The sequence below is a fragment of the Beta vulgaris genome, chromosome 7 (genome assembly GCF_026745355.1).
Source record: "Beta vulgaris subsp. vulgaris cultivar EL10 chromosome 7, EL10.2, whole genome shotgun sequence".
In the NCBI taxonomy this organism is placed as follows: domain Eukaryota; kingdom Viridiplantae; phylum Streptophyta; class Magnoliopsida; order Caryophyllales; family Amaranthaceae; genus Beta; species Beta vulgaris.
Genome location: NC_079208.1, coordinates 5,971,108 through 5,997,993, shown reverse-complemented (window position 1 = coordinate 5,997,993; position 26,886 = coordinate 5,971,108). Strand labels below are relative to the sequence as shown.

Here is a 26,886-nt window from a genome sequence, read left to right as displayed (position 1 = left end):
AAGCTATTGATCTATAATTTCCTACTACAACTAAACTGCTGATTTTTGGAATCAATGTTATAGCAGTGACATTGATTTCCTTCAAAATCTTCACATGCCTAAATAAATCTTGAATAGTCTCAATAACATCTTGAACTTGGTAACTATTGTCTATTTGAAACATTTTACAACCTGCAATCTAAAGATACTACTGGAAAATGAAAACTCCAAAAATTTGTTAATATCATAAGGAGGAGAAGTGAAAGAACAAGTACATAAGATGTCAAAAGAAAAGCAAATAAATGGGGCTCACTCATGGTCTCTCTCTGGATTCTCAGATCTCTGTTTATTTCACCATTTTTAACAATTTCATTTCCATTCTTGTTTTCCCGATCAACCTTTTTCAAGTTCGCAACCTATTAAGTAATATTAATCGAAATCCAACCAAGATTATTTATGTAATCTATGAATAAACATTATTAGTCTTTCTTTTCGACCTTCCACCATGTGAAGAAAAGAAAAAAAAATGATGTCAACATTGCTACAAATGATGCTGAGCTCAAGAGATGTTGGAGAATCTCCGATGAAAAGACGAGGATCAACTTAAGGATAATCTAAGTATGTGGCCTTCTCGAACAAATGATCCCATTTGAAGACTTGAACAACATATCAATAGCCAGTACGAAAGAGATTTTCACACTAAGGGAAGAAGATGAAGATGGGTAGAGGAACAGATAGAAAGTGGGGCAAAAAAAATCGAAAAAAATTCATACTATTATTATTATTGTTGTTGTTAGTAGACAGATTTATTACTTTTGTTATGTGACCTTTTATATATTTGAAAGGAATAGGACATTTTTCATATACATATACAGAAACTATTAAAACAAACAATATAAAAGTAGATCTAGTTACTAAATGGATTAAACTAATTACAGAAAAAGTAGACAGCCTCTTACAAGACAAACTCATATGTATATTACTCATTGCACATTTTCTTCCTCCTCAAAGGCGGCCTGAGACACCGACTAATATAATATTCTAATGTCACAGCAGCCAATGAGTAATACCTGAGCAACTGGGGCTGTGCTTGGTTTGTCTTGAAACAATTTAAACAGAATATGGCTTTTTATAGAAAAATAGTACTCACCATGAAAAGACAATTCTACAACATAATGCCTCTAGCAAGAAAAGTAGAGTAGAAAAAAAATGGAATCAAGATTGAAGAGGAGATAGGTTGGAAGATGAAAAAGAGAATGCCAAGAAATAGAGAGGAGAATATATCATACCTCCCTATGAAAAGGATAATTTTTTCTATCCTACAGATAACTACTACTGTAAATCACCATTGCAAAAACTATTCTCCATCAATTACAACCCAAAGAAGTGAAAATGAGAAAACCACTTTTATTCCTACCCTATAGAAGAGAAGAGTGCAAACCATCAAACCACAAAAGGCCTGCTCATACCGAAATTTCAAGGACTTATAGTAACGCCATGACAAAATGCTTCTGCCTTGAGGTAACTCCATGATTGACAAGGAGAGCCTATTCTCTACAGGAAAGTAATTCATGATGATCAAGGAGACCTGTTCCTACTGAAAAGTGAAAAGTAATTCAATTGTGCCCAATAGAAGATCTAAGATCATATTCCCTGTCTACCAAACCACCAAAATAGTTCTACGGCAAGGTCTACAAGATTTCTACAGGTAATTACCAAAAGAAACTAGCCCTAAAAACACTCAGAACTAGACTTGGAGGATCAGTACACATGTAGTTGGATTCTCAAAAAGACACGCCATAAAGCCGCACTTCACTAATGACTAATAATTGTTCTCAGAAATGTGCAGCTCATTTCATTTGCCACTATGTTTAGCTTTGGAATGAGCTTGCACAGCTTGATCGGAGCCAAATGACCTGCAAAGAAAGTTGGCCATATGTTAGCATAGGTCATTCAACTGCAGGGATGTGTTAACCAAATTGGCCAAGGGAGGAAAGTACTGCCTACTTGTTACAAGAACTGCAGGTAAATGATTTGGAGGAAGTCGGCTTGTCAGAACTAGCAGGTCCTTTTCCAGTCTGCTTCACAGGATATGGCGTAGCGACATGGCCACTGACCTTCTTGCCATCTAATATGCATACACAAGAAAAAGTTAACATAGCATCATGCAAGTGAAAACAAGTAAATATTCCAACAAAATGTTGCAGTTTCCTCAAGCTTTTTATCTTCTTTCACAAGGAATACCCAAGATTATCCAAATGCACAAAGACACTTGCAAAAATTCCTTACAGCTTTTTTAATAAAAGGATTTGAAGGGAAGGGAAGGAAAGGGATGGAGGGGGGGGGGGGGTGAGAGATCTATTTTTCATTGTTTGGATAAAATTGTGATTGGGGGATAGAATGAGAGGGAGGGGACTAGATGTTTTCCTTTAATCAAGTATTGGGACTAATCACTATTTGATTGAATACAAGGTTACAATATGCAGCATGGAAAAGTATTGCCAGCTACTCCCCTGCTAAGTAGTTTGTAGAGGCAAAACAGGATGCAAAAAGTCATAACTAAATAAAACCAGACTTGCAAAGTAGTTTCCTTCCCCTCCATTCTTTTATTTTGACAGGCCTTCCCCTTCATTCTCTTATCTTTCTGAATCACCCAACAAGAGATTTTTTTATCCTTTCTCCCCATCCTTCATGACTTCCTACCCAGACAAACTATAATATTCCGGACTTTCGGGCCAAACTCGTCAGTTCAAAGCAGCATGGAAGTAGGATATCTATGGAAACAAGGGGAGCATAAAGCATAGGATACCAAAAGCATAAGTCAGACACCTTGGACTAACCAATCAGGCAAAGAGAAATCTAGCCCAATTCCCACACCATGTATTTTTACCCTTTTCAAACACCCTCTCTCCCCCCCCCCCACCAATTTCAAAGATCTGGATGTTAAACAGAGCAAAACACATACCAGCTTTCTGTTGTGGAGTAGAAAATTTTGCCTTTTTCTCAGGAACAGGAGTCTTTGATGTGGATTCCCCAGGTCTCTTTTTGGATGTCTCAGGCTGAAGCAGGGTGCCATATAAGCATCATGTCCACTAAAAAGAAGGGCAAATTTTAGCATTAAGCAAGCAGCAGCATTACCTTCTTTGGTGTCTCTTCCAAAGAATCCTCGTCACTGTCATCTTCCTCGTCAGTTCCATCATCAGAGCTAGCCATGTCCTGCAACAAAGACCATCAACCAACACCTTCCTAGACACCATGACTAACCATATAACTTCGCCATATCCCAAATGGATATGATCACAATCTAGAGACCTCTGTCACTGTAGTTTGTTAATGGTAAAATACCAACGCATGAAAAAATCTAGAAGCAATGGGATGGGACCAATGGCTTTACAATAACAATGACATAAAAGAAGAATTTCAACAAATTATAATATCGCAACTGATATCGCCAAAGATGGTAGTTAAAATATTATCTTCTTTTCCAGTTTCTTCAATTGTGCTCAATCAACATACAGGAGAGAACCAACTCTAACCAACACACATGAGTGACAACAAGATAAGGCACCAAGACAAACAACCATCCATGTAAACAGCATACTTTTAAAAGCTGCAAGTAAGACAATGAATTACTTAACGATAAAGAAAAACAGAGAACAAGTAGGCATATATTATTCACATATACCAAGATATAACTAACCATAGCAAAATATGACTTCGAAAACTCAGTCCGGTGTATTAAACAATTTTTTTGTTATTTACAATTAAACACATGTGTAACCAGTGTGCGTCATATATTTCCTCACAAAACCAATAAAGCAGTTGTAGAATAACACAAAAGAGCTCAGCATATGTTTCTCATCATATTTAGCTGCCTCTTGGAAGATAATTTTTCTACCAAAGACAGGTCAGTTGGAGACTGGGAGGTATAGCAGGAAAAAGGAACTAAACAATACGAAAATGTGGTATTACTCTGTCATCTAGTCATGTTTCCCCAGTAAATACAAAATTTGAAGCAATCAAGTTTCAGCTGGTAACTTGGCCTCCAAAAAGCATAGCAGGTATATACAGTTATTCACAGCCTAAAACCAATCTGATCAGCCAAGCATAAAATGGACACACTATCTACAGAAACTTGCAAACTGATATACAACTAAAAAGAATTTATTAGAAGTACCTCATCTTCAGCTGAGTCGTCATCATCATCGTCCTCGTCTTCATCTTCATCATCCTCGTCGTCATCATCTTTGCTGGGTTCCACAATCTTCACCTTTGACTTACCTTCTGCCTTCTCAGATATCCCACCAGCATCAGCTTTGGAACCAGAAGCCTTCAAGTCTGTTGCTTCAGGCTTCCCTATAGCAGCAAAAATTTCAAAGTATAAGCAAAATCTCACATGGAAAAGGTGATAATATTTTTTTTACTAGGCGAACTGATGTACATATTACCATTGGTCAAGGCATCAACAGGTACAGGCTCTTCAAGATCATCTTCTGCATATTATAGTGAATGTCAGAAAACTGAGATGGAAGGCATAAAAAGTCATACTAAAAGTAAACGCTTACCAGAGTCTTCCTCATCAGCCACCGTGAATGACAAACAAGGTCAAGGAAGAAACAAAAGGCATACCAGAATTATCAACAGCTATAGTAGCATGAACCATAACGTGTAATTAAATGGAAAAATAAATAATTAGGAAAGGAAGGAAAAGAAAATGAAAATCTGATCTTGGAAGCAGTAAAGGATATGAACTTGAGTTGTCAACATTATATCCAGCAAAGTGTACACTTCCTTGTTTCAGATCATGAGACAGTTCAAATTCATCTTCAAATATCAGATCAAGATTTAAATTATGGAGTCTTTCATGGGAAAGCATTCCTATGACGAACTTCTGACCATTCTTCTGAGCATATAAACGAATATAATCATTTCCTTTGTCCTTCTTAACCTCTCCAAGACAGGCCTGATAGAAGAACCAAGCAACAAAAGATTATTAGAATTGAAATGTCAGACAGCACTAAGTGGAACTAAACAAGGATCTAGTATTTTACCTGTGAGAGGTGCACAAGCTTACCATCACCAGGTTGCACCTTCAGAGGCCCTCCATTTTTCACCTCAACGCCTGGATATCAAACAAGTAATGCAGTGACGGACGTAATCATTTCACATCAACAGAACCTGACTTCCTAAGCATCAATCATAACTAATGAACAAAGATACTTCCTACATTATTTAATTTCAACATTTAAGTCATATCAGCAATGTTTTTGGTTTCATAACATAAAACGAATATAGATGCAGAGTTTTTGCATTATCCTGATTCTCATCCATATGGTTTTATAACGACACTTGCAAGGGATTCTAGACCAAATGAAGTCTATGGATATAACCGAGGTCCGATTCTCCTAGCTAAGCTAATGCTTATAGTTAATTGGACTTCGTACTCCTCCAAAAAAATTTAAACTTCTCTTAGCAGAAATCCGGAAGAATTTTCTTAAAGTAAAGATGAAGGTGAAAAAGATACTCTTTTAAGTACTCTCTCTATCTTCAAATAATTGTTCCGTTTGACTCTCACAATCTCCATGCACTATTTTGACCATTAGGCATTAATATCTTTAATTACATACTTCCTCCGTTTTCTTTTAATTGCACCATTTAAGTTACACTCATATCAATGCACGATTTCGACCGTCAATATCCCTAATTATTCAATTTTAAAAATTTTAGGTCTAACAAGATCCCACATAACTATATCTTTACTTAATATACTTCCTCCATTTCTTCATAGATGCATCATATTGATATTTTACACTATTTGGATATCAACTTTGAACATCTATAATTACTTATTTATAAAGATAAATGTCATTATTGTAATTGTTGATCGGTTAATCTCAATGTATATTTTCAAAATATTATTTTCTTGTAATTTTTAATAGTACATAATTGAAGATACTAATGGTCAAAGATGTGCATCGGCAAGTGTACCCAGTCAATATGATGCACCTATTAAGAAACAAAGGAAGTATATCACAAAAAAATATCATATAAATATGTGAATGGTGCTCAAAAGTCAAATCCAAATAATGCAATTATAAAAATACGGAGAAAGTCTTAGTTAAAATTATTTAATTTGGATATATTGAAATTATACATAAAGATGAAGCTAATCCGAGCTGAGTTGTTGTATTTTGATATTTATACTGGTGAGATTTTATAGTCAAAGATATATAAATTTGACCCAACAAGTCAAACACGACAATTACTTGACGACTGAGGGAGTATAAGTGTATAACACAGGAATTACAGAAGATTTAGGAATTACAGAAGATTTAGAATGATGCCTAACATCAACTTGTCCGAGATGGAAAACAAATTAACCGCCAAACCAAGATACTAATAGTAGCCTATGAAGTGTCATAACTCATAAGTATAAAAAATGATTCACCACTTATGTTCTTAGCCACATAGTCCCAACAGCAAAGAAGGCACAGTCTAGCTTCAGTTTTCTACAAGTTTAGGGTCCAACAAATGCCAATTAACAACGGGGACAGATCAACATGCTGGCCAAAGAGAATACAATAATACTTAATTTTGTATACTTCACTACATATCTCTTAATCCCCTAATTTCACACAAGAGCTATGACACCTTTTAGTTTCTCCATATAAGAAATACTTTACCAACTAACTCCACATGGAAGTACCCTTTTTAAAATCAGACACAAACAAAGGCAAAGAATATGCAAGAGAATGAATGGAATTGTACAACAGTTTAAGAGGACAAAGAAAATGATGAAAAGAATTGGTAACAATCAAGGCCAAAATGAACGATCGTGATAAGTGATCAAGAAGCTTGCTATAGTCCTCTGAGAATTTGACAACCACTTTCTTCCTCCAACCTGAGCTAGCATCAATGCTACAGATAGACACAAGAGATTACACATGAAACTTGACTTTGGGTATCCTTATGGCGCCTGACACTGATGGAAAATTTAAGAAAGAATGCTGCTGCACGAACCGCAAAGTATTCCAGCCTGATTGAAAGACGTAGGGGGCCTTCTAAGGCTTTGCCTTGCATGTTGGCCACGAGGCGAACGACAAATATATAATATTCAGGTTTGCCACAGTAAATGCAAGCATGAATACTATGGTTAAAGCATAAACAAACAGAAGTTAAGAAAGGGAAAGTTAAGGGAAAGTTCCTCAGCTACAGCATAACGAAGCAACTTAAAAGGGAAATGCAGGCCAAATCTTCAGTAACAACATAAATAAAATTTCGATCAAGCACCATACTTAGTCAGTTAGTCCTCAGAAAGTAATCAACAAAAAGCAGCCGCGAAAATAATTTTCATCCAGCCAAGAGCCCTAAAAAACCAATGCATGTTCACACAATCAACAAATACCCGCTTAAAAACCCAAAAACCCCAACATTAATATACTATAATCACTGATTTCAGAGAGCCTTAAGAATATCATCATCTTCCAGTTTCAAGCTTCTCTAACACAAAATCCCAAACACCAGAAATAAAACACCGCTAAACAGAACACGGATTTCGCATTTTCAACAATTCACAAACGTAAATAACTGGAAAAGGGGGGAAATGTGTACAGATTTTGCATAATTCCCATAAACACTAAACAGAAAACAAATACACAAAAAAAAAACCCTAATGAAAGTATTTCCACGGAAAGAGAAATCGACATGTAATTGATGGGAAAAAAGGAAGCTTTTGTTAATGTCGCTAAAACCTATGATGCTAGAATGCGACGCCTAAGAATAATAAGCGAATAATATATGATCAATTTGATAAAATTCAAATGAAAAAATATGGAACGGAATGTAAAGAGAGAAAGAGATTACCCCAGAATTTCATCATGGTTTGAAAAATGGGAGGACAAAAAGTAGGGCTCTGATGAAGGGAGATGATCGGAGGAGGGGAATGTGTTGGGAATTTGATTGCTGATGGAGCATTCAAGACTCCACTTATGGAGTGAAGAAATCAAGCCTATGTTATTTTGGACTGAATAGGTCTGAACAAAACTAAACTAAACTGAACTGAATTGATCAGACTGAAATGAATAAGGATATGTTCTCTTCACCTTAATAAATTAAGTTTCAGGTTCAATAAGTTCAGTTCAGTTTAGATAAGTTCAATTCATTTCAGATAAGTTTTAATCGAGTTCAATCAGGGTAATAAGTTCTAATCAGTTTTAATAAGGTCCAATAAGCTCCAATCAGGTGCAATAAGTTTCAATCAAGTATAATAAGGTCCAATAACTTCCAGGCGCAATAAGTTTCCATTATGTCTAATCAAGTCCAATAACGTCCAATAAGATCCAAATAGTCAATGATCAATAAACATTTGTATTATTGTTCATTATTTTATTATTCATATCATTATTAATTGATTATGTTATTATTAGAATTTTAATTAAAGTACCACAATGATTATATCGTATTATACTTATATTATTGTATATTATGTTATTAAATGTTTGTATTATGGTCTATTATTTTATTATTCATATTACTATTGGATGATTATGCTACTATTAAATTTTTAAATTAAAGTACCACAATGTATAGTATTATACTTGTATTATGGTATATTATTTTATTATTCATATTACTATTAACAAGACTATTAGATATATTAGTGGTGAAAGTTGTGTAGAGCCAAGTATATAAATAGTATATTTTATTTTGTTAAATTGTTTATCATAAGAGATATTAATAATATTAATTTTTTTAAAGGAAAAATTTTAATAATTAATATTTTATAATAAATATTAATAATAATATTTTATAATAAATTTTAATAATAATATTTTATAATAAATTTTAATTTGAGGGGTAATATTTTACGTTAGGAGTAATATTTATGTTATAACTCATCAATTTTTTTGTCTAATAAGGTCAACTAATTTCCAATAAGGTTTAATAAGTTTCAATCATATGTCCAATAAGGTCTAAGAAGTTCCAATCAGGTCAATAAGTTTCAATCAGATCTAATAAGGCTATGTTTGGGGAAGCATTTCAGGTGACTTAAATGATAAGGTGCTGCAATTTTAAGTCACCTTATATGATTAGTGGTGTTTTGTGGAGGAACTTAAATAAGATTTAAGTCCAAAATTTGAATGAAATTGAGTTGGAGTAAAATATAGCTTCTGAGATCAGGTGCTGAAATTTTATTTTTATTATTATTTTCTTTTTATCTTTTTAAGCCTAAAAAGATATTTTCTTTTTATGTTTTTAAGTCTAAAAAGATATTTCAGCTACAGTCAGCTAGCTTATCAGTTTCAGTACCTTAACAATTTCAGCGGCTACCTAATCAGTTTCAGCCACCTTATCAGTTTCAGCTCCATTTCAGTCAGTTTTGCCAAACATAGCCTAGGTTTCAAAAAGGTTCAATCAGGTCTAATAAGTTCAGCTCGGGTCCAGTAAGTTCGGTTCGGGTCCAACAAATTCAGTTCAAGTAAGTTCAGGGTTATTCAGGTGAAGAGAATGCATCATAAGTCTGAACTGAAATGAATAAGAATGCGTTCTCTTCACCTGAATAACCCTGAACTTATATGAACTGAACTTATTGGACGTGGACTGAACTTATTGGACCTAAACTGAACTTATCAGACCTGATTGGACCTGATTCAACTTACTGAACTTGATTGAACTTTATTGGAACTTACTGGACCTGATTGAAACTTATTGACCTAAATGGAACTTATTAGACCTTATTGGACCTGATCGAAACTTATTAGACCTTATTGGACTTGATTGAAACTTATTAGACCTTATTAGACCTAATTGAAACTTATTAAACTTTACTAGACCTTATTGGTAATTAAAACTTATTTATTACATCTAACGTAAATACTACCCATTTATCATGAAATAATAATTATTAAAATATGCCCTTTAAAAAAATTATTATTATTAATTAGCTCTTATGATAAACAACTTAACAAAAAAAATATACTGTTTATATACTTGCATATATACAATTTTCACCATTAACATATCTAATAATCTTGTTAATAGCAGTAATATGAATAGTAAAATAATACAAGGATAATATTATACATTGTGGTATTTTGATTAAATTTTTTAATGATAACATAATCAGCTAATAGCATTGTTATCGGGATCCTACTTTGGATCGTAGGGGTTGGTAGAATCGAATCGGTGGGATCGGGTCGTAGGATCATAAGATCCTACAATTCGGTGAAATAGAGATAATTATACTAAAATATGGTGAGAACCTCATGTTAAAAATTTACACATATTAATAATGAATTTTTTATGGTGATAGTTTTTCAATACTATAAGATTAAAGTAACATGCGACTAAAATCTATTAGGAGAAATATAATATGTGAAATTACTTTATGATTTTTATACGGTAGCTAGGATCTGATCATAGAGTCGTAGGATCGTAGAATCGTGTTAAGATCATATCATGTGATTTTTTTTGGTTGGGTAGGATCGAAAGATCCTACAAAATTAAGATCCTACGTAGGATTGGGATCGGTGAGGTCCTCCAGGATCGTAAAATCGTAGGATCGGGATTTTAACAACAATGGCTAATAGTAATATGAATAATAAAATAATGAACAATAATACAAACATTTAAAAAATAATAGACAATAATACAAGTATAATAAGATATAATTGTTGTGGTACTTTAATTGAAATTCTAATAATTACATAATCAACTAATAGTGATATGAATAATAAAATAATAGACAATAATACAAATGTTTATTGTTCATTGACTATTTGGTTATTGGATCTTATTACACCTGATTGGAACTCATTGAACCTTATTAAACCTAATTGAAACTTATTGCACCTGATTGAAACTTATTGGACCTTATTAGACCTGATTGGAACTTATTACCCTAATCAAAATTGAAACTTATCTGAACTGAATTAAACTTATTAAACTTGAAACTTAATTTATTAAGGTGAAGAGAAAGCACCCTAAGTCTGAAGTCTGAACTGAATTGAGTATTATTAATAATTACATGTAGAGTAATATTTTTATCATTATTGATAATGATAATGATAATGATAATGACAATAATAATAATAATAATAATAATAATATGTATAATATTAATGCTCTTATGAATTGAGTAATCTCTATTATACAAGGGAAGGGGGAGCTATCTTGTCCCCGAATGAAGAGACTATTTTACCCCATCTCTCCTTTCTAAATTACAAAATTCACTTACAAATCAAAAGGGGCTTCAAATAAAAAGACTGGAAATAAAATCATAACAATCACTTACAAGTCAACTAAAATCATAGAATTGCATAATTTACATTATACAAATCACTCAAATGAGAAAACTTTACAAAACTAAAAAATTCACTTACAAACTATAACCAATACACTACAACATCAATACGTACTCACAAAAATATTTACAAAAATTTGACTTGAAATAAAAGTGTTCACTTTCTTCACGATTTATGAAGTAATGTACTTAATTCAAAAATCAACTAAACAAATTATAATATTAGAAATCATAAATAAATTTAATAAAGTTTCTATTTTGTTCATTAAATTGAACTTTGAAGAGTAAAAAAAAAAAAAAAAACAGGTGAGAGACTTAAGTGAAAGAGACTAAACCAATCAAATTTTGCAACTAAAAACAATTATATTTCGTATGTCTAATGTTCAAATTTTGGCTCTTACTTATCTTGAAAAAAATCGAGCTTCTGTCTCGAAAAAAATCCAAGCAGATGCGTGCAAAAAAAATGCTAGTATTAATAATAGCAAGTAGAATAATAATGATATGCAGTATTAGTATTATTAATAGAATATTTTCCTTCAAGATTGTTATTCGCAAGTCAATATATACAAAACCAATAACATGTTTCATGCCTAATATTGTAAATGATAACAATACCATGCATGACTCCTAATTCTAAGCAACATAATATTGTCTCGCCTAATTTACAAAATACAAAATTATATTCAGTTGGTCTTGTAAGAGACCGTCTACTTTTAATTTAAAATTAGGCACGACCCAAATCCAATATTAAGAAAAGAACATGCCACCAATTTTTTTTTTTTTTTTTTTATATTGTGACTAGTTTAATGAGTCTAGATCCTCTAGAGTTTTAGTGAAACTCTACAAGGTAGAGTTGCATATGAACCGTAAGGGCTCATATTGGTGGGAGGGAAAAATTAAGGGGTGGATTTTGATGAGAAAAAATATGGGGATTTTAGAAAGAGAATATATAAGTCATTGATTTTTTATTCAATGGTTGATATTGCTCAAAATCTATCCTGTTGAGTTATTTTACAACTCTAGAGGATCCAAACACAGTTTAATGTATTTAGAGACCAGTGTAATCTATTTAGTCATTAGTTTAGCCGATTCAATAATGATATTCTTTAACCCATTTAGTGACTAGTTTAATCTATTTAGTGATTAGTTTAATCTATTTCGTAACACTACCGATTTATTTTTTGAAATTGTCAGGTGTAGTTCGAGAATCAAGAAAACAAAGAAAGGAGAAGAGAAGGGATATCTAGAATAGTTAGGTTAGAGAAAGGGAAATTGAACGAGCTTGTTAGAAAAATACAATACTTCCTCCGTTCCATTTTAAATGAAACGTTTGCTTTTTCACGCAACCCAACGCGCTTCTTTAGTCATTAATATCTTTAGTTGTGTAAACGTAAAAAATATAAAAAAGTTATAATTTGATAGTATACATCGAGACGAATCTAACAAGATCCCATTTGACTATGTTTTTCTTTATATAATAGCGATAAATTGGACTTAAAATTGATTAGTGAATAGTGTCATTTCATCCAATGTTTCATTTAAAACAGAACGGAAGAAGTATTAGGTTTGTCTACTTTTATGTTAAAATTAGGCCGCCTATTCTAATAATTTCTGAACTACATTTAGGTATATTAGACTACTATATTTACAAAACTATATTTGACATATTTTTTTAAAAATATTGCCTTTCAAAAAACAAATATTGCTACAATCAGGGAAGACTTGCTACAATCGGTTGTACTCTTGAAATTATTAAAATATTCATATGTAATATTTCGGATAAATCGGGTTCACAATAAAATTTTTGTGGCCTTAAACGGACTTTATTACCCAAAAACTGTCTATATTTGGAAAAAAACGTCTATTTCATACGAAACTGACTATATCAGAAAATTTAGTATATTATACAAAAACTAATTATATAAAAGGTAATTATATTATACAAAAACTAATTATATAAAAGATAATTATATCATATAAAAACTAATAATTATATTAGTAATTATTGTACATATTTTTACAACTAAAAACACATATGATAAGTGCATTTAAAATCCTGTTATTCTGAATTGAGAGACCCTCAACCAAAATGAACTAAATTACAGAGTGTCACTAAACTGAACTGAATTGAAACTGATATTGAAATAAACTAAAACTGAACTGAAGTCCAAAAGAACATGGCCGCGTGCGAAACAGCAAAAGCCTCCTATGTCCATCCCAATTCCCAGTCTCTCTCTCTTAACTCTTAAGTCTCTTCCTTGTCACTTGTCAGACGTAGTGGTGGACTTGTCACAAAATGGATCTACACCTCTTCATCCCTTCTTGGACCTCTGTAAGTTTACCCCAAATTTCAACATTCCCATTTGTTTCTCACACATACATTTTTGATCTAATGTCATAATTTCTATGGAGATTTTAGGTGGGTTTATTGCTCTCATATTTTGGTTACTTGGCCATTTTTGGGTCTCTTCTACCTGGCAAGATTGTTTCTGGTGTCACTTTAGCCGATGGCACTCGCCTCCATTACCGATGCAACGGTTACTTTTTTTTTTCGTCTTCTTTTTATTCTATGACATTTGGTTTTTTCACAGTTAAGTAATTATCAAATTAAATTATTGTTGTTGTTGTTTTTAGGCCTGTTATCACTTACTTTGTTGGTTTTGCTTCTTGGTGGTGGAGTTGCTGCTGGATTTGTATCACCCACAGTATGTGATCTCTTTTGATTTTGGCATTTACAATTTTAAGATTCAATTTTTGGTGTAATTTGATTTGGGTTTTTGTTGAACTGTTAAACTGTTTTTATTGGAGAACATTTTTCTGTATGAGAGCTCCATGACTGTGGTTTCATTACCAGTTGATAATAGCCCATCTTGACTTATGAAATTCTTAGCTGTATTTGTTGTGATCAGGGAAGTCTTGAAAACGCCCTATGCTAATAATTGACATAGTCCCTTAAATTAAAATTATTATGCGTAATTATAAAATAAAAGATTATCATATAAATTTAACTTTTACAAAATGAGAGTACCTGATCAGTGATCATATTACTAAACTAAACAATTAATTTCATAATTTGGGTCCCTCTTAAGATCTTAGAGGCCTGTGGTGTTGGTCTCTTTGCACGCCCTAATAGATGCAGGCCGTGTTGTCAGGAGAAAATTTAGTTTATCATGGGAAGGTATTGTCAAGATAATGTAATGAGTGTGTAAATAATAGAACGGCAACAATGAAGACTAGCTTTGAGCGTGTGATTGTGTGTGCATTTTTAGTTGCTTGTTTCATTTTGGCTTGCATGTTGTAACTGGACTAAAATGCTCACATGCAGGCAATTGCAGACAGAGGACTTGAGCTTTTATCCGCGACTTTCATTTTCAGTTTCATTGTAAGTGCTGCCTTTCATTTGACGAACTAAAAGTGTGTTGAAGGCTTCCATATGTGTGCACTTATATCCATATAATTCCTCATGCTAATCCTTAAATTTGTCCGCCATAATTATTGATTTTCCCACCCCTTTCGAGTTCTATTAGTTGATACTTCTTTTGGCTTCATTGTTTGACTAGGTAATTTTGAGTGAAGATATTGTCTATATAATATTATTTCCTTTGATATACAAATCCATTTGAGATAGAGTAGGACAAGATCCAAAATATGTGTGGTCATTCGACCTAACAATGTCGACCAAGCAGATTCCAACAAGTTTGACTCTTTTGAGGCAATATATCAATTTGAGTCCCAATATTTTTCTAAAAAGGACGAGAAAAAGGGAGGAGGTAGAAAAAAAAGACCTTTCAAATTCTTGATTATTTCATCTGCAATATGCTCATCTTGAGTGGAACCTTTGTGCTTAAAGACATTAATGTTGCACTTGCACAACTTCGAGTCTGCTACATGGGCCTGATTCTTGAATCTCTTTGCTATATGTGTTAAAGTACCCTAGTCCTACATACTATTATAATGTTCAAAGATGTGCATTGGAAATTGTGCAAACAAACAGGTTGAATAATAAGGGACGTTTAATAGATTGGCCTAGGGGAAGGGGCCCTTTTAGTTATGCACATTAGTTTTTTAAGGGTTAGCTTCAAAAATAAGGGACTATGTTAGTTAGACGGGAGAGTAGGAAATAAATACAGGAAAGTAGGGAGAAAGAAGGCATATTAAAAATTTTGGTGAGAAATTAGTAGTTTTAGCTTGGGAGAGTGCCATTCCTCTTGAAAGAGTGGCTAGGTTGTATTCGGTGATTAATCATCAATTCAATCATATCTTTGCTTGTTTTCCCTTAATTATCTTTCTCACTTCCATAATCTGTATTTTCTGCCATTAATCTAGTTTATGGGCTCCATGTATTTTGATTCATTACAGGACGGAGGGAGTAACAAATTGTACTGAAGTAATAGACTAACTCAGGTGTTCAAAGTTGTGCTTTCCAGGATATGATATCATGCTCTATGCATTACGCGTTCTTTGTTGATGTAATAATTACTAATTCATCTGTTATCACACATGACCTGGATTCTTTAAAGTTGTTACCCCCTCCATTTACAATTTTTTCCGCGTGCTTTTTCATGATCTCCAATGCACATTTTACCATTATTGTCCTGAATTATGTATTACCAAATAATTGAAGAAACTCATAAAGATGAAAATAACAAGATCCATAGTATGTTTACATATATATTTGTAGAGTTTATGGTCATATGTTTCAAAGTCTGACCCCAAAAATGTAAACTCAAAAAATTTAGTGGACATAGGGGTTATTATTTATTGAAGTTCTTCAATCGCTCATGGAATCCTGTTTTGTTTGATTAACATTTCGCCTGCAGATGTCTTGATTGATACTATGATTTACTTATATACTGTAGTTTTAAATCTCAGGTAACTTTGTTACTTTACATTGTGGGTAGCACTTCGCGTGACAAAGGTTCATCACTGAAGCCCCATGTCTCTGGAAATTTGATTCATGACTGGTACTTGAGATAGACAACTCAATTGCACCTTTGGGGTTCTATATGTTGCTTTTTTCTGTACCATAACTATGAAGTAAACAATAAACTCTCAAATCTTATGTTGTGAATTCAGTAAATAGGATGATGATATAAAAGGAGACCTTTATGAGTCATGTACCCAATACCACTCTTCTCTTTTACTTTAAGCTGTGTTAGATGATATAGTTATAGAATGCAATGGCTTGCTTCCATGACATTTTTCAATAAATCCTAATAGACATAAAGTATTGCCTGCATCAACTAGCTGTCTCTTGTTACTGTTATAGACTGGCCAGAATTCCTAAATTGATACTACATGCTATCACTCCTTCATCTGCATTCAGCAACTATACAAGTTAGTATCTCTGCATCAGCACACCTTGCTCTTTGTTTTAAAAAATATATGCTTTTAAGGCCCATAATCCAAAAGTCATTCTTGGGTTCTCATGTCATCATTTAGAAAATAGTTTGGAGTATTGTTTGTATATATTTGGTATTCTTGTCCAACTGACTACTACGAGGATATTATTGGTGTTGTATTTGTCCTATTGTAAAGTTTTCTTTGAGCGTATTACTCTCTTTGTCCTTTTGAGTTAAAGGATGAGAAATATAATGGAGTGACAAGAGTTCAAGATTTTAGAGACGTTTAGTATTTTTGGCAACTCAAAGAAGAAGATACTTTATGAAGGTATATAAAGTTGCTAGAGCCATCTGTGGGAAATCTGAAGCGAGACTCTCCTAAGAAAAGATGTTATGACCAATGAGACATGAAAAGAATTGGTCAATTAGGACTAGAGATGGGGTTATTGCTAAACTAGAGCGATGGATACAAACTTAGAATCTCGAGGATTAAGGCTAAGTCGTAACAAACATGAAGTGGAAATTTAGTTATGGGAGGGAGTCAATCGAGGATGCAGTAACATCGAAAGATGATTAGTTTCCCATTAGTGAGTGTTTAAAGTACCTTGGGTTGATCTTACAGGGGAATGGATTAGATCAAGATGTGACTCATAGGACATAAAGGTGGCTTAAATGGAGAGACCAACCGAGATTTTGTGTGACGATAGTGTACCTCTAAGGTTAGGAAAAAATTCTATAGGGCTACTATTGTACCTGCGTTATTATATGGGGATGAGAACGGGACATTAGTGAAAGATTATATTAGGAAGATGGGAGTAGTAGAGATATACATGCTCAGATGGATGTTTGAGAACACCTTAAGTGGTCAAACTAGAAACATGTGAAATGTTGATACTAGAGATTTTAGAATTAGTAGTTGGATGCCAATTCGCCAAATACGACTTGGATAGGGGGCCTTAGAAATTATATGAAAAAATTGGGTTTGGAGGAGCACATAGTGTTTGACTAAAGAATATGAAGAGTTTGTGTGGATGACCAATGGTGATAAGATCTTGAGTTCTTAAGTCATGTAGCTAACTCTAATCTATCGGTATTAAGTAGTGTTGTGAATTTTATTAGATGATGATTGACTTTTGAAAAGTTATTCTTTGACATTGAAGATCGATATTTTGGTTTTGAGAAGTGCGTCCTAGGTGTGCCTTGTGATGCCTCAGTGGAGGCACTTTCCTTGGGATATGTTACTAGAAGGCCTTAGAGCACAATCAATGGTTGTCCTATAGTTTATGGTCATTAATTATTTTATTACTTCCTCACTCTTCCAGCTACCCCACCATATTTTCTCTCTCCTCCAATTCATTCTTTGCTCCTCTTTTTCTTGGTCCATCATGAAGAGCTGGTATCAGTTTTTTGGCCAAAATTTCTCTCCCTAATAAACTAATATTACTTTTATACTCTCTCTCCTCATAACCTACTAGGGGGACAATTGCTGGGGTTGCTCTTAGGCACATTGCACATGCTTTTGTCCACTATAACCACCTTTGTTACCAAAATCCGTACCTTTTATTCTTCTTTTCCCTGTTAATTCAAAGAAGTTTAGCTCATTGATGAAAAGTGGAAGAAATCATTATGTTGTTAACATAATTCGACAGTTCGTGTTCGTAATTAAATATATGTTGTGAAATGATGCATCAAGATCAACATGACAACATCACCTAATCCCTTAGAGTATGTACAATGGGGCTCTCCAACTAGCTCTCCAACTAGCTCTTCAAGGAGAGAGAAAATGGAGAGCCACCTCTTACCCAACAATGGGGCTCTTGGGTGTGTCTTGGGTGTCTCTTCATGGAGACACTTTGCCAAAGGGCTCTTGGGGGAGATACCATTTGGGATGGAGAGATGGCTCTCCAATGTGTGGGACCCACTTTTTATTGTAATTACTTCAATTCTTTTTTCTTCATGCAACCATTTAATGATCTTTTCTATAAAAATTATAAAAAAGATGGTAATAATTATTATGCCAACAAGTATAATTTTCCTTTATCTATAAAATGAGCCTAATATTGGATATTTAAAAATTAGTTTTTCATGTTGTAGGTTAATTCTTCATTCCATGCCAAATTTATGAAAATTAAATATTAGCACTCATAATTATATTGTTTTTTAAAAATTCTACTTTGCTTAAATTATGAAAAAGTTAATTTGTAATTATATTTGATTTACATGAATAACTTAATTTATATAACTTTGATCATAATATTGAAATGAGGTTCATTTATTGACATGGGGACCACAAAATAATGAAAAGTTGAATGGAGAGCTCTTTAAAGGGTTTTATTGTTGTTGGGTGTTTTTAAACATGGCTCTTGAGAGTAGCTTGAAGAGAGAGAATAGGAGAGAGAGAGTGTGGAGAGCTAGTTGGAGAGACACCAACCATTGTACATGCTCTTAGAGAGGTTCTTACTCTTGATGGGGCAAGGGGTAGAACATGATGCAACCTTATCCTTGGAATCATAGGGAGGATGTCAATAGACACTTGATGTGAAAGTGATCACGTTATATTACATCACAACAAATATGAAGGTTAGATGGTTTGATGAGTGATGTTTATTTAGTCCACTTTAATCCAAAGCCAAAAACAATAAATATATTGGCTCCATATGAATGGGTTTGGAGTGCTTTGAGTGCTTGAAATTAAGACTGATATTTCTCAGCATAGACTATGATTTGACTTTTCAACCATGAAGTATCTATGAGTCCATTTTTAACTATGTATTTGGTCATAATATTTGGTCCACTCATTCTTGCTATTGGGCTTTCTGGTCTTTAATAGGTGGCTTGGGATACAGCTAAATCCTCATTTTATGGGCATTGATCTTAAGTATGTCTTTTTCACTCCCTTGAAATGTTCTTTGTTGATTAAGTTATAGTATTTGCAAGTCGTACATTAGTATTTTGCAATTTGTACATTAGTAATAAAGTTCACTTCTTTACAAACTCTTTGACATGTTGGTATGAGGCATTGTTTTCTTTGGTTTGATCTATGGTTTGATCTATGGTTTGTGACCAAAAAACTTGCACACCTGAAAGTATTGGATCTTGGTTTCATCATCTTCTCAACTCTCAAATAATTATTTGACTTTCAAATTCACTATCTTGAACTTTGGGAAAACTATTCACTTTTATACTTTTTCGTATTTGTTCGCTTCTTTTGCTTCCACCTTGCTTTTTTTAATTAATTTTTTGATATTATTTTGTATGAGCCTTAATGCGTGCCACTTGTTTTAACAAAAGATAATTTTGTCATGCTTACTCAAAACATGCAGAGATGAGGTGTGTGTTACAGTTGACACCTGAATTCATATACAGACAGTGAGTTAGTGACCGTGCATGTAGCATCTTTGCTGAAATAAACATGTCTCATGCCTTAGCATTCCTTTGCAGATTCTTTTTCGTGAGAGCTGGAATGTTGGGATGGTTACTTATTAACCTTTCACTGTTGGCTAGAAGTATCCAAGACGGCCATTTCAATCGTTCGATGATTCTATACCAGTTATTTTGCTCTGTAATACTCCTTTCTGACCCTCTGCTGAGACTGTTGCTATTTCACTGGATAGTGGTGCTAATTCCGTTGTCTCATGTGTTCTTTCAGTTTTACATACTGGACTACTTCTTTTATGAAGAATACATGACTTCCACGTAAGCACATCTTCTTCTCATAGTGCTTTTAAAGTTCTCATGTAATGTTTAGGCCCTAGAAGCTATTGGCTTGTGAGAATCGAGTCTTATGAATTAAAGAGGTGGATATATATATATTTTTTTACCTTGACTCTCTCCTTCCACCTTCCCTGGGGTTGAGAAGTGGGGTTTCTATGTCTATTTTTTTTTTTTGATCGAGAAACTACAATCTTCAACAACATCTTGGGAAGTTGAATCCAATTTTTTTAATCCTAATTTCGCTAATATTATTGTTCCTAAATGGCTAGCAGTTTCTTTATCATTTCATCCTGAAGCCTGATTCGAAAGCAAAAAAGAGTAATCTTTTGCTTATATAAGCTTACCTCAGTGTTTGTGTGTAATACAACTCAGAAGTGGGGTAGTGGTTCAAGAGCCCCTCATGGGACTGTTTAAACTGGATATCTACCCGAAGTAAAATGTCAAATATCTGAAAAAATTGGATTTATAAATATTGATCTAGATATCCAGGTTTCCAGATATCAAAAATATAAGATTGGATATCCAATTCTTAGTCAGAATATAAGATTGGATATCCAATTCTTAATCAGAAATACTTCCTCCGTTTAGAAATAGTTGTACCATTTGTATAGTGTTCACTATTCACATCTTAGACTTTGATTGTCTTTGGTGATTTATATTTTAGGAGAAACATAGTCATATGGGATCTTATTAAATTCGTCTTGATGTATATTTAATTAATATCGACTTTTTATAATATTTACTTATTAATAATTAAAGATATTAATGTTTGAAATCATGCATCGGTAAGCTTGAAAACACGAAAGGGTGCAACTATTTCCAAACGGAGGAAGTATAAGATTGGAACTCAATTTAATCTAAAATATGTGTAGTCTTGTTAACCTTTCCTTAATAAATATCTACAATATGTAATAGACTAATACTGAAGCAAACTAGTTCTAGTATATTACCTAGGTCCTATACAATCAGAGGTCGATTATGAAATAAAAAAATACCACCTGCTGTCTAAGAAAAGGAGACAAACATCATTTGCCTCGAGCAAAGTCTTGGAAGTGTTTATTAGAGCTGCTTGATTTCCTAAAGGTTGATGATGAACCACTTCACAAACTGGTTCTGTTCATTAAGAGTGCATGAACCTAGATAGCAGCGGGACATAGTCGGAGAAGAGAGGAAGAGGTAAGTTGCCCACTTGAGTCCTGATCATTGAACAGGGAAGCAGTAATTTTTCTGGTTTTGAATGGAGAAGCAGTAGTAGAGAGTTTAAGTACGAGCCAGAAAGGAGTGAGAAAGCTGAGAGAAAAAGAAGATGCGACATTTATTTATATAGATTAATAGATTCAGGTCTTTACTTTTGGATTAGTATTATTGGATATCCGAGTATACTGAGTACCATGCATGCCGCAGCTTAATTTTTTTTTGTTTTACAGTAAAATATGTGCTTTCTTCATTTTGCGTTGCACGATTCTTTCAGATTGTGTTATTGGGGGGCATGTAAACTTGTAACCTGGACTTTAGTTACTCATTTCCCCACATTTTATTCATTACAATTTTCTGCTTTTGTTTGATTATGACTTGTGATTTGGAGATAATTGGAGTACAATAAATTTCTAAGTTGTTCATCTTCTCTTTTCTGTAGTTGGGACATAATCGCGGAGAGATTGGGCTTTATGTTGGTGTTTGGGGATCTTGTGTGGATTCCTTTCACATTTAGCATCCAGGTATATTTGGTCATTTGTCGTTTTTATTATGTGAAATCTTTTGTGGCACTTCTCTTTCTCATTCCTTCAGTAACTCTTCTCTGAGTTGGAATGAATTTGCCAAGGGAGGAAATTGAAAAAAGAATCCAACAAAGATAGAACCAATTATTGGATTATGTGATACTCCCTATGTCTGAAACTTTGAAAATGTTTGACTCCTGTGGGAAGTGATGCTGTTGGCAAACCTGTCAGAGTATTGATCATGTGGCGCAAACCTATTCTTTCTCTTTTCCTCCTCAAATCTAGAAATTTGTTTTCAAACAAAAGGAAATGTTCTCCATTTCTCTCCCCTGTCCCTTATTAGTAACCATAACAAGTTGATAACACCCATTGTGAACCATCATATTTTCCATCTACTATCCTTGTACTCTCATCAGTCAGCATTGATTTTTTAGGCTATCCTAGCCCCCCAAAATTCTTCCTCCATTTCTCTCGCTCCATGTAAGATCGTTAGCTTGTTGACCTCTTTGTGTCCTCTTGCTCTCTCCTTCTGTGTTCCTGTTTTAAGTAACATGTCTCCTCATTTCCCTTGCTTCTGCCTCTCCAGCTATCATCACCAACCCTAGGTATCCCACCCATCATATTTCCATCTCATCTGCCTTAGCATCCTCCAACCCTAGAACCTATCCAACGACATTTCCATTAACCCCAACTTGTCAAAGTGCTGCACAGCTTCTCTTTCACTCTCCTCAAAGGCTTACATTCACAAATAGACTATAAAACATCAAACAAAATGAAGAGACCAACTGAAAAGTAAAAGAAGACTGAGCTCTTTCTTTCAACCTTCGATAAGACATAGGCTGCTGAAAACAAAACAAAAAAAAAAAGAACAATATGGGAGGCATGGAGGTTTGTGAAGGAGAGAGGGATGGTAACACTGTTCCCTTTTTTCAAAGATAATTTTAGTAAAATAATCTATGGAAAATATGTAATACTCCTTTGGTCCCTAAATAATAGGCTACCGCTATTTAGATTAGGTTTTTTTTAAAAGGAAATGAGGTGAAGAACCACAACTGTCGTTCACTATGTGAACTTCACCTCTTCACCATACTAATGCATTATTTGTTGAAATTCTTTATTTATGGCAACATCAAGTGTAAGTTACTGAATTTAGAAAATGCAATTTTAACTCTCATGAATGTTAATTTGTTTTTGTTACAGGGTTGGTGGCTTCTGAGAAACAATGTGGAGCTAACAACTGCTGCAGTTGTGGCAAATTGCATTGGCTTCCTAATGGGGTAAAGTCTTTTTTTGCTTGTGCTTTCTCGTTACCAATTTTCTATTATGTTGTCTTATCTTTATGTTTCCTCATAAATTCGCTTCCTCAGCAGGAAAAATTATATGATAATGTCCCCCTTGCTTGCTTTGAAATGCTCAGTAATTTCATGCTCTAATCTGAACAGGTACCGCATCTTTAGGGGCGCTAACAAGCAGAAGCATGTGTTTAAGAAGAATCCCAAAGCACCTATATGGGGCAAACCTCCAAAGGTCATTGGGGGTAAATTGCTTGCTTCTGGCTATTGGTAAGTTTTTGTTGATTGCAAATTCAACTCAATTTTAGTTGAATATCAATACAAGAAAAGAAGGAAACATATTATATTTGAGATTGAGAACTCATTAGTTGAATGGGGTTGGATCTGTGTGAATTGTTGATTGCGAATTGTTAGAAAATACTTGATTACTGAAGCTAATCCTGGTACAGACCTGTCCAACTTCTTGCTTCTCACATTATATAGATTACTGCCAATGGCCTAGAACTAAATTGGAACACTTGCACTGTGCAATTAGTGTTCATCATCTAGAATTTGTGAGGAGTCTCGCATTTTTCTCGTGTATCTTGTACATTGTCAACAGTAGCAGTAGGTGATAGATTGCCAGAGTTTTCTGCATATACTGCATGTTCAACCTGGACTGTATGATATCGGTATAAAAATTAGAGATTTTGAACAGAACGCATGCATTGAAGATTAGCCGTTGCCAATACATAAGCATGCATGATAATACTCCCTCCATCCCGATTTAGTTGCAATCAATGCCATTACAAGAAGTCCCAATCTAGCTTCAATATATCCTTTTTGGCAAACTCTTTCTCAATCATATCTCTAAAGTTGACCCCACAGTCACCCATCCATATTTTTCCTTTTACTTTTTCAGTCATTGAATCTTGTGTCAAGAGCATTTGTGGCAACTAAGTTGGGATGGAAAGAGTAGCAAAAAAAAAGCTCCTGTGAAAATGATTCATTCAATACTCTAATTCCTTGCTTTGCAAATCACAGGGGAATCGCTAGACACTGTAACTATCTAGGAGACTTGTTATTGGCACTGTCCTTCAGTCTACCTTGTGGAATTAGGTAATGTTCACGCTCTTAATTTCGAGGTAATGCAAATGTGTGTGCTCCTGTTATCTCTTTTCACTTGTTGTCTCGTGTTTGCAGCTCGCCTATCCCTTACTTTTATCCTACATATCTTCTTATATTGCTGATATGGAGAGAAAGAAGGGATGAAGCTCGATGTGCAGAGAAGTACAAAGACATTTGGGCTGAGTATCGTAAACTTGTGCCCTGGAGAATATTGCCATATGTTTATTAGTGTTTTATGCCATTAACAAACATTTTCATATAAGTGGTTTATGCAGTTGGTGTCTGTAAACTAGTTTGATTTAGTTTTTTTTTCTAGAAGTGAGTTATCAAATTGTTAATATTGCAATTTTGTCCCATTTTAAGCTACATAGTGAAAACAAGGGAGGATAATTTCTTGGAGAATTCACAAAATTGTAAATTGATTTTTGGTTTATTTTTCCTGGGGTCGATGAAGGTTGGCTAATCACTTTTGTTATTTTACAAGATCTCAACAAAATTAGTTTTTCTGAAAAGAAGTTCAGAAGATTGCCACTGAAAAGATGATTTTTTTTTTCAGAAAATATTTTTTTGGGCTGTTTTAATTTGGAAGTTATATGTTTCTTTGTAAAGAGGCTATATCATAGATGGTTTTAGTCTTTGGTAAAAGGATTTTGGTAAACTATCGCATTCAAAGTAGAGGGTGTTTCCTTGTCATGGTTCCTCATATAGTTAATATACTAGTTACTAATTGTTAAGGGGGTGTGTATGAACAATTGAACATTGCTAAAATAATTGCAAACACTCGTCATTTTTGGAAATTTTACAATAAATATATTAAAATAAATACTTTTTCAATGTTTGTTTTTTCACGCAACCCAACGTGTTTCTTTAATTATTAATACTCCCTCTGTTTCTTTTTATTTGCAACAGTTTGACTTTCACACTTGTTAATGCATAATTTCAACTATCAATAAGTTTAATTACCGATAAATAAAAATTATAAAAAGTATATATTCGGAAAATATACATTTAGAGGAATCTAACAAGATAACACATGAATATGTTTTTCCTTAATTATAAATCATTAAACATAAAGTAAGTAGAGTTGGTGAATAGTGTAAAAGTCAAACCGTTGCAAGTAAAAAGAAACGGTTATGATGAAAATTAAAGTGCATGGATTTTTTTAGGCACATTCGAGCTTGGAAAATCAACTAATCTTATGTGCCTTAGCCACATTAATATGGTCCTTATACATGTTTTTTGAGATAAAATAGTAATATGGCATAAACAAGGTAAAATTGTAGTAAGCCTTTTTTTTTTTTTTTTTTTTTTTTTTTTGTAGAACTAGCTAAAATGGACTATAAAGTAGATTTTCTTCTAAACCTCACCTTTTGCTTCGATGGCTAATCTCTTATGCTTCTCTTAAATCCTTTGGCACTAAAAAATTTTCAAAGCTGGCAGCTTAGAAGGAAGCGGGTAGGTGAAGGATACTATAAAAACTCTTGTCGCCTAATAATAGAAGTTTTTTACGCGCCTCGCAACCATTGAAGGTACTGAAATATCTTACCCTTGAGTTATTTGATACTAACCTTTTGTCCACGCGATGCGTGCGATGATATTTTTAGGCCTAATACTAAGTAGTAAGCAAACTGAAAATGCAAGTTAGTATTTATGTTCACCTCTATTTTGTGAATAAGATTCTTTCATGTTCTTTTTATGTTGTTATTCATTTTTGTGATTTTGAATAGTTTTTTGTTTCTCAAGTCTTATATGCGGATGTTCTTTTATGATCAGTATGATGTTCTGCGCATGTTCTTTTATAATCAGTATGATGTTCTTTACTAAATATCGTCATGTTCTTTTTTTGGTTTTATTCATTTTGGTAACTTATAATAATTTTTGATATGGATTTCAGTAATTTCTCTATGAGCCCAAAATTGTAACCGAAAAGTATAAGACAATTTCAGTTTTTTTTCCTTGTCTAACTTCTAAATTATGATTTCACAAATTGATATTTAAAAATTTTCATCATTTTAAATGTTCACACTTTGAGTTTCAATTATATTTGAAATGAAATTTTAAATTTTTTATACACAGTCTGATTTTCCATGAAATGGTCATTTTAATTTTTCTCCTTTTCTAAATTTTAACACTTCGAGTTTCAATTATATTTGAAATGAAATTTTAAGTTTTTCATACAAAATCTGATTTCGCATAAAATGTTCATTTTTTTTTTATTTTTCTCCTTTTCTAAATTTTAACACTTTGAGTTTCAATATAGGTGAGATGATATTTTAAAATTTTCATACACAATCTGATTTCGCAAATTAATGTAAATTTTTTTTTCTTAAAATGGATTTTTGCAAAAGTTGTTCACAAAAAGGTTTGATATTGTTTTGTTTTTCAAAATTTATTTCTGAACATGGATATTTTGCAAAAGTTTTGGACAAAAA

The 26,886-nt window shown here is 33.3% G+C and overlaps 2 protein-coding genes across 2 annotated transcripts; one reads left to right on the top strand and one right to left on the bottom strand.

Moving 5' to 3' along the window:
* Positions 1-1,574: 1,574 nt before the first annotated feature.
* On the bottom strand, positions 1,575-7,989 carry LOC104898492 (histone deacetylase HDT1). The gene is made up of 10 exons (XM_057396209.1): positions 7,843-7,989; positions 5,031-5,101; positions 4,729-4,942; positions 4,545-4,568; positions 4,428-4,472; positions 4,157-4,335; positions 3,118-3,195; positions 2,945-3,038; positions 1,987-2,107; positions 1,575-1,895 (listed from the first exon to the last, which is right to left on the bottom strand). Exons 1-10 carry the CDS (start codon positions 7,856-7,858, stop codon positions 1,835-1,837), a joined length of 903 nt encoding a protein of 300 aa, XP_057252192.1. The 5' UTR covers positions 7,859-7,989; the 3' UTR covers positions 1,575-1,834.
* Positions 7,990-13,455: 5,466 nt separating this feature from the next.
* LOC104898491 (delta(14)-sterol reductase) lies at positions 13,456-24,887 on the top strand. Its single transcript, XM_010685579.4, has 13 exons — positions 13,456-13,613; positions 13,701-13,818; positions 13,916-13,986; positions 14,607-14,663; positions 16,154-16,245; positions 19,454-19,501; positions 20,065-20,185; positions 20,273-20,319; positions 21,974-22,055; positions 23,256-23,332; positions 23,498-23,617; positions 24,371-24,445; positions 24,530-24,887. Exons 1-13 carry the CDS (start codon positions 13,578-13,580, stop codon positions 24,681-24,683), a joined length of 1,098 nt encoding a protein of 365 aa, XP_010683881.2. The 5' UTR covers positions 13,456-13,577; the 3' UTR covers positions 24,684-24,887.
* The last annotated feature ends 1,999 nt before the right edge of the window (positions 24,888-26,886 follow it).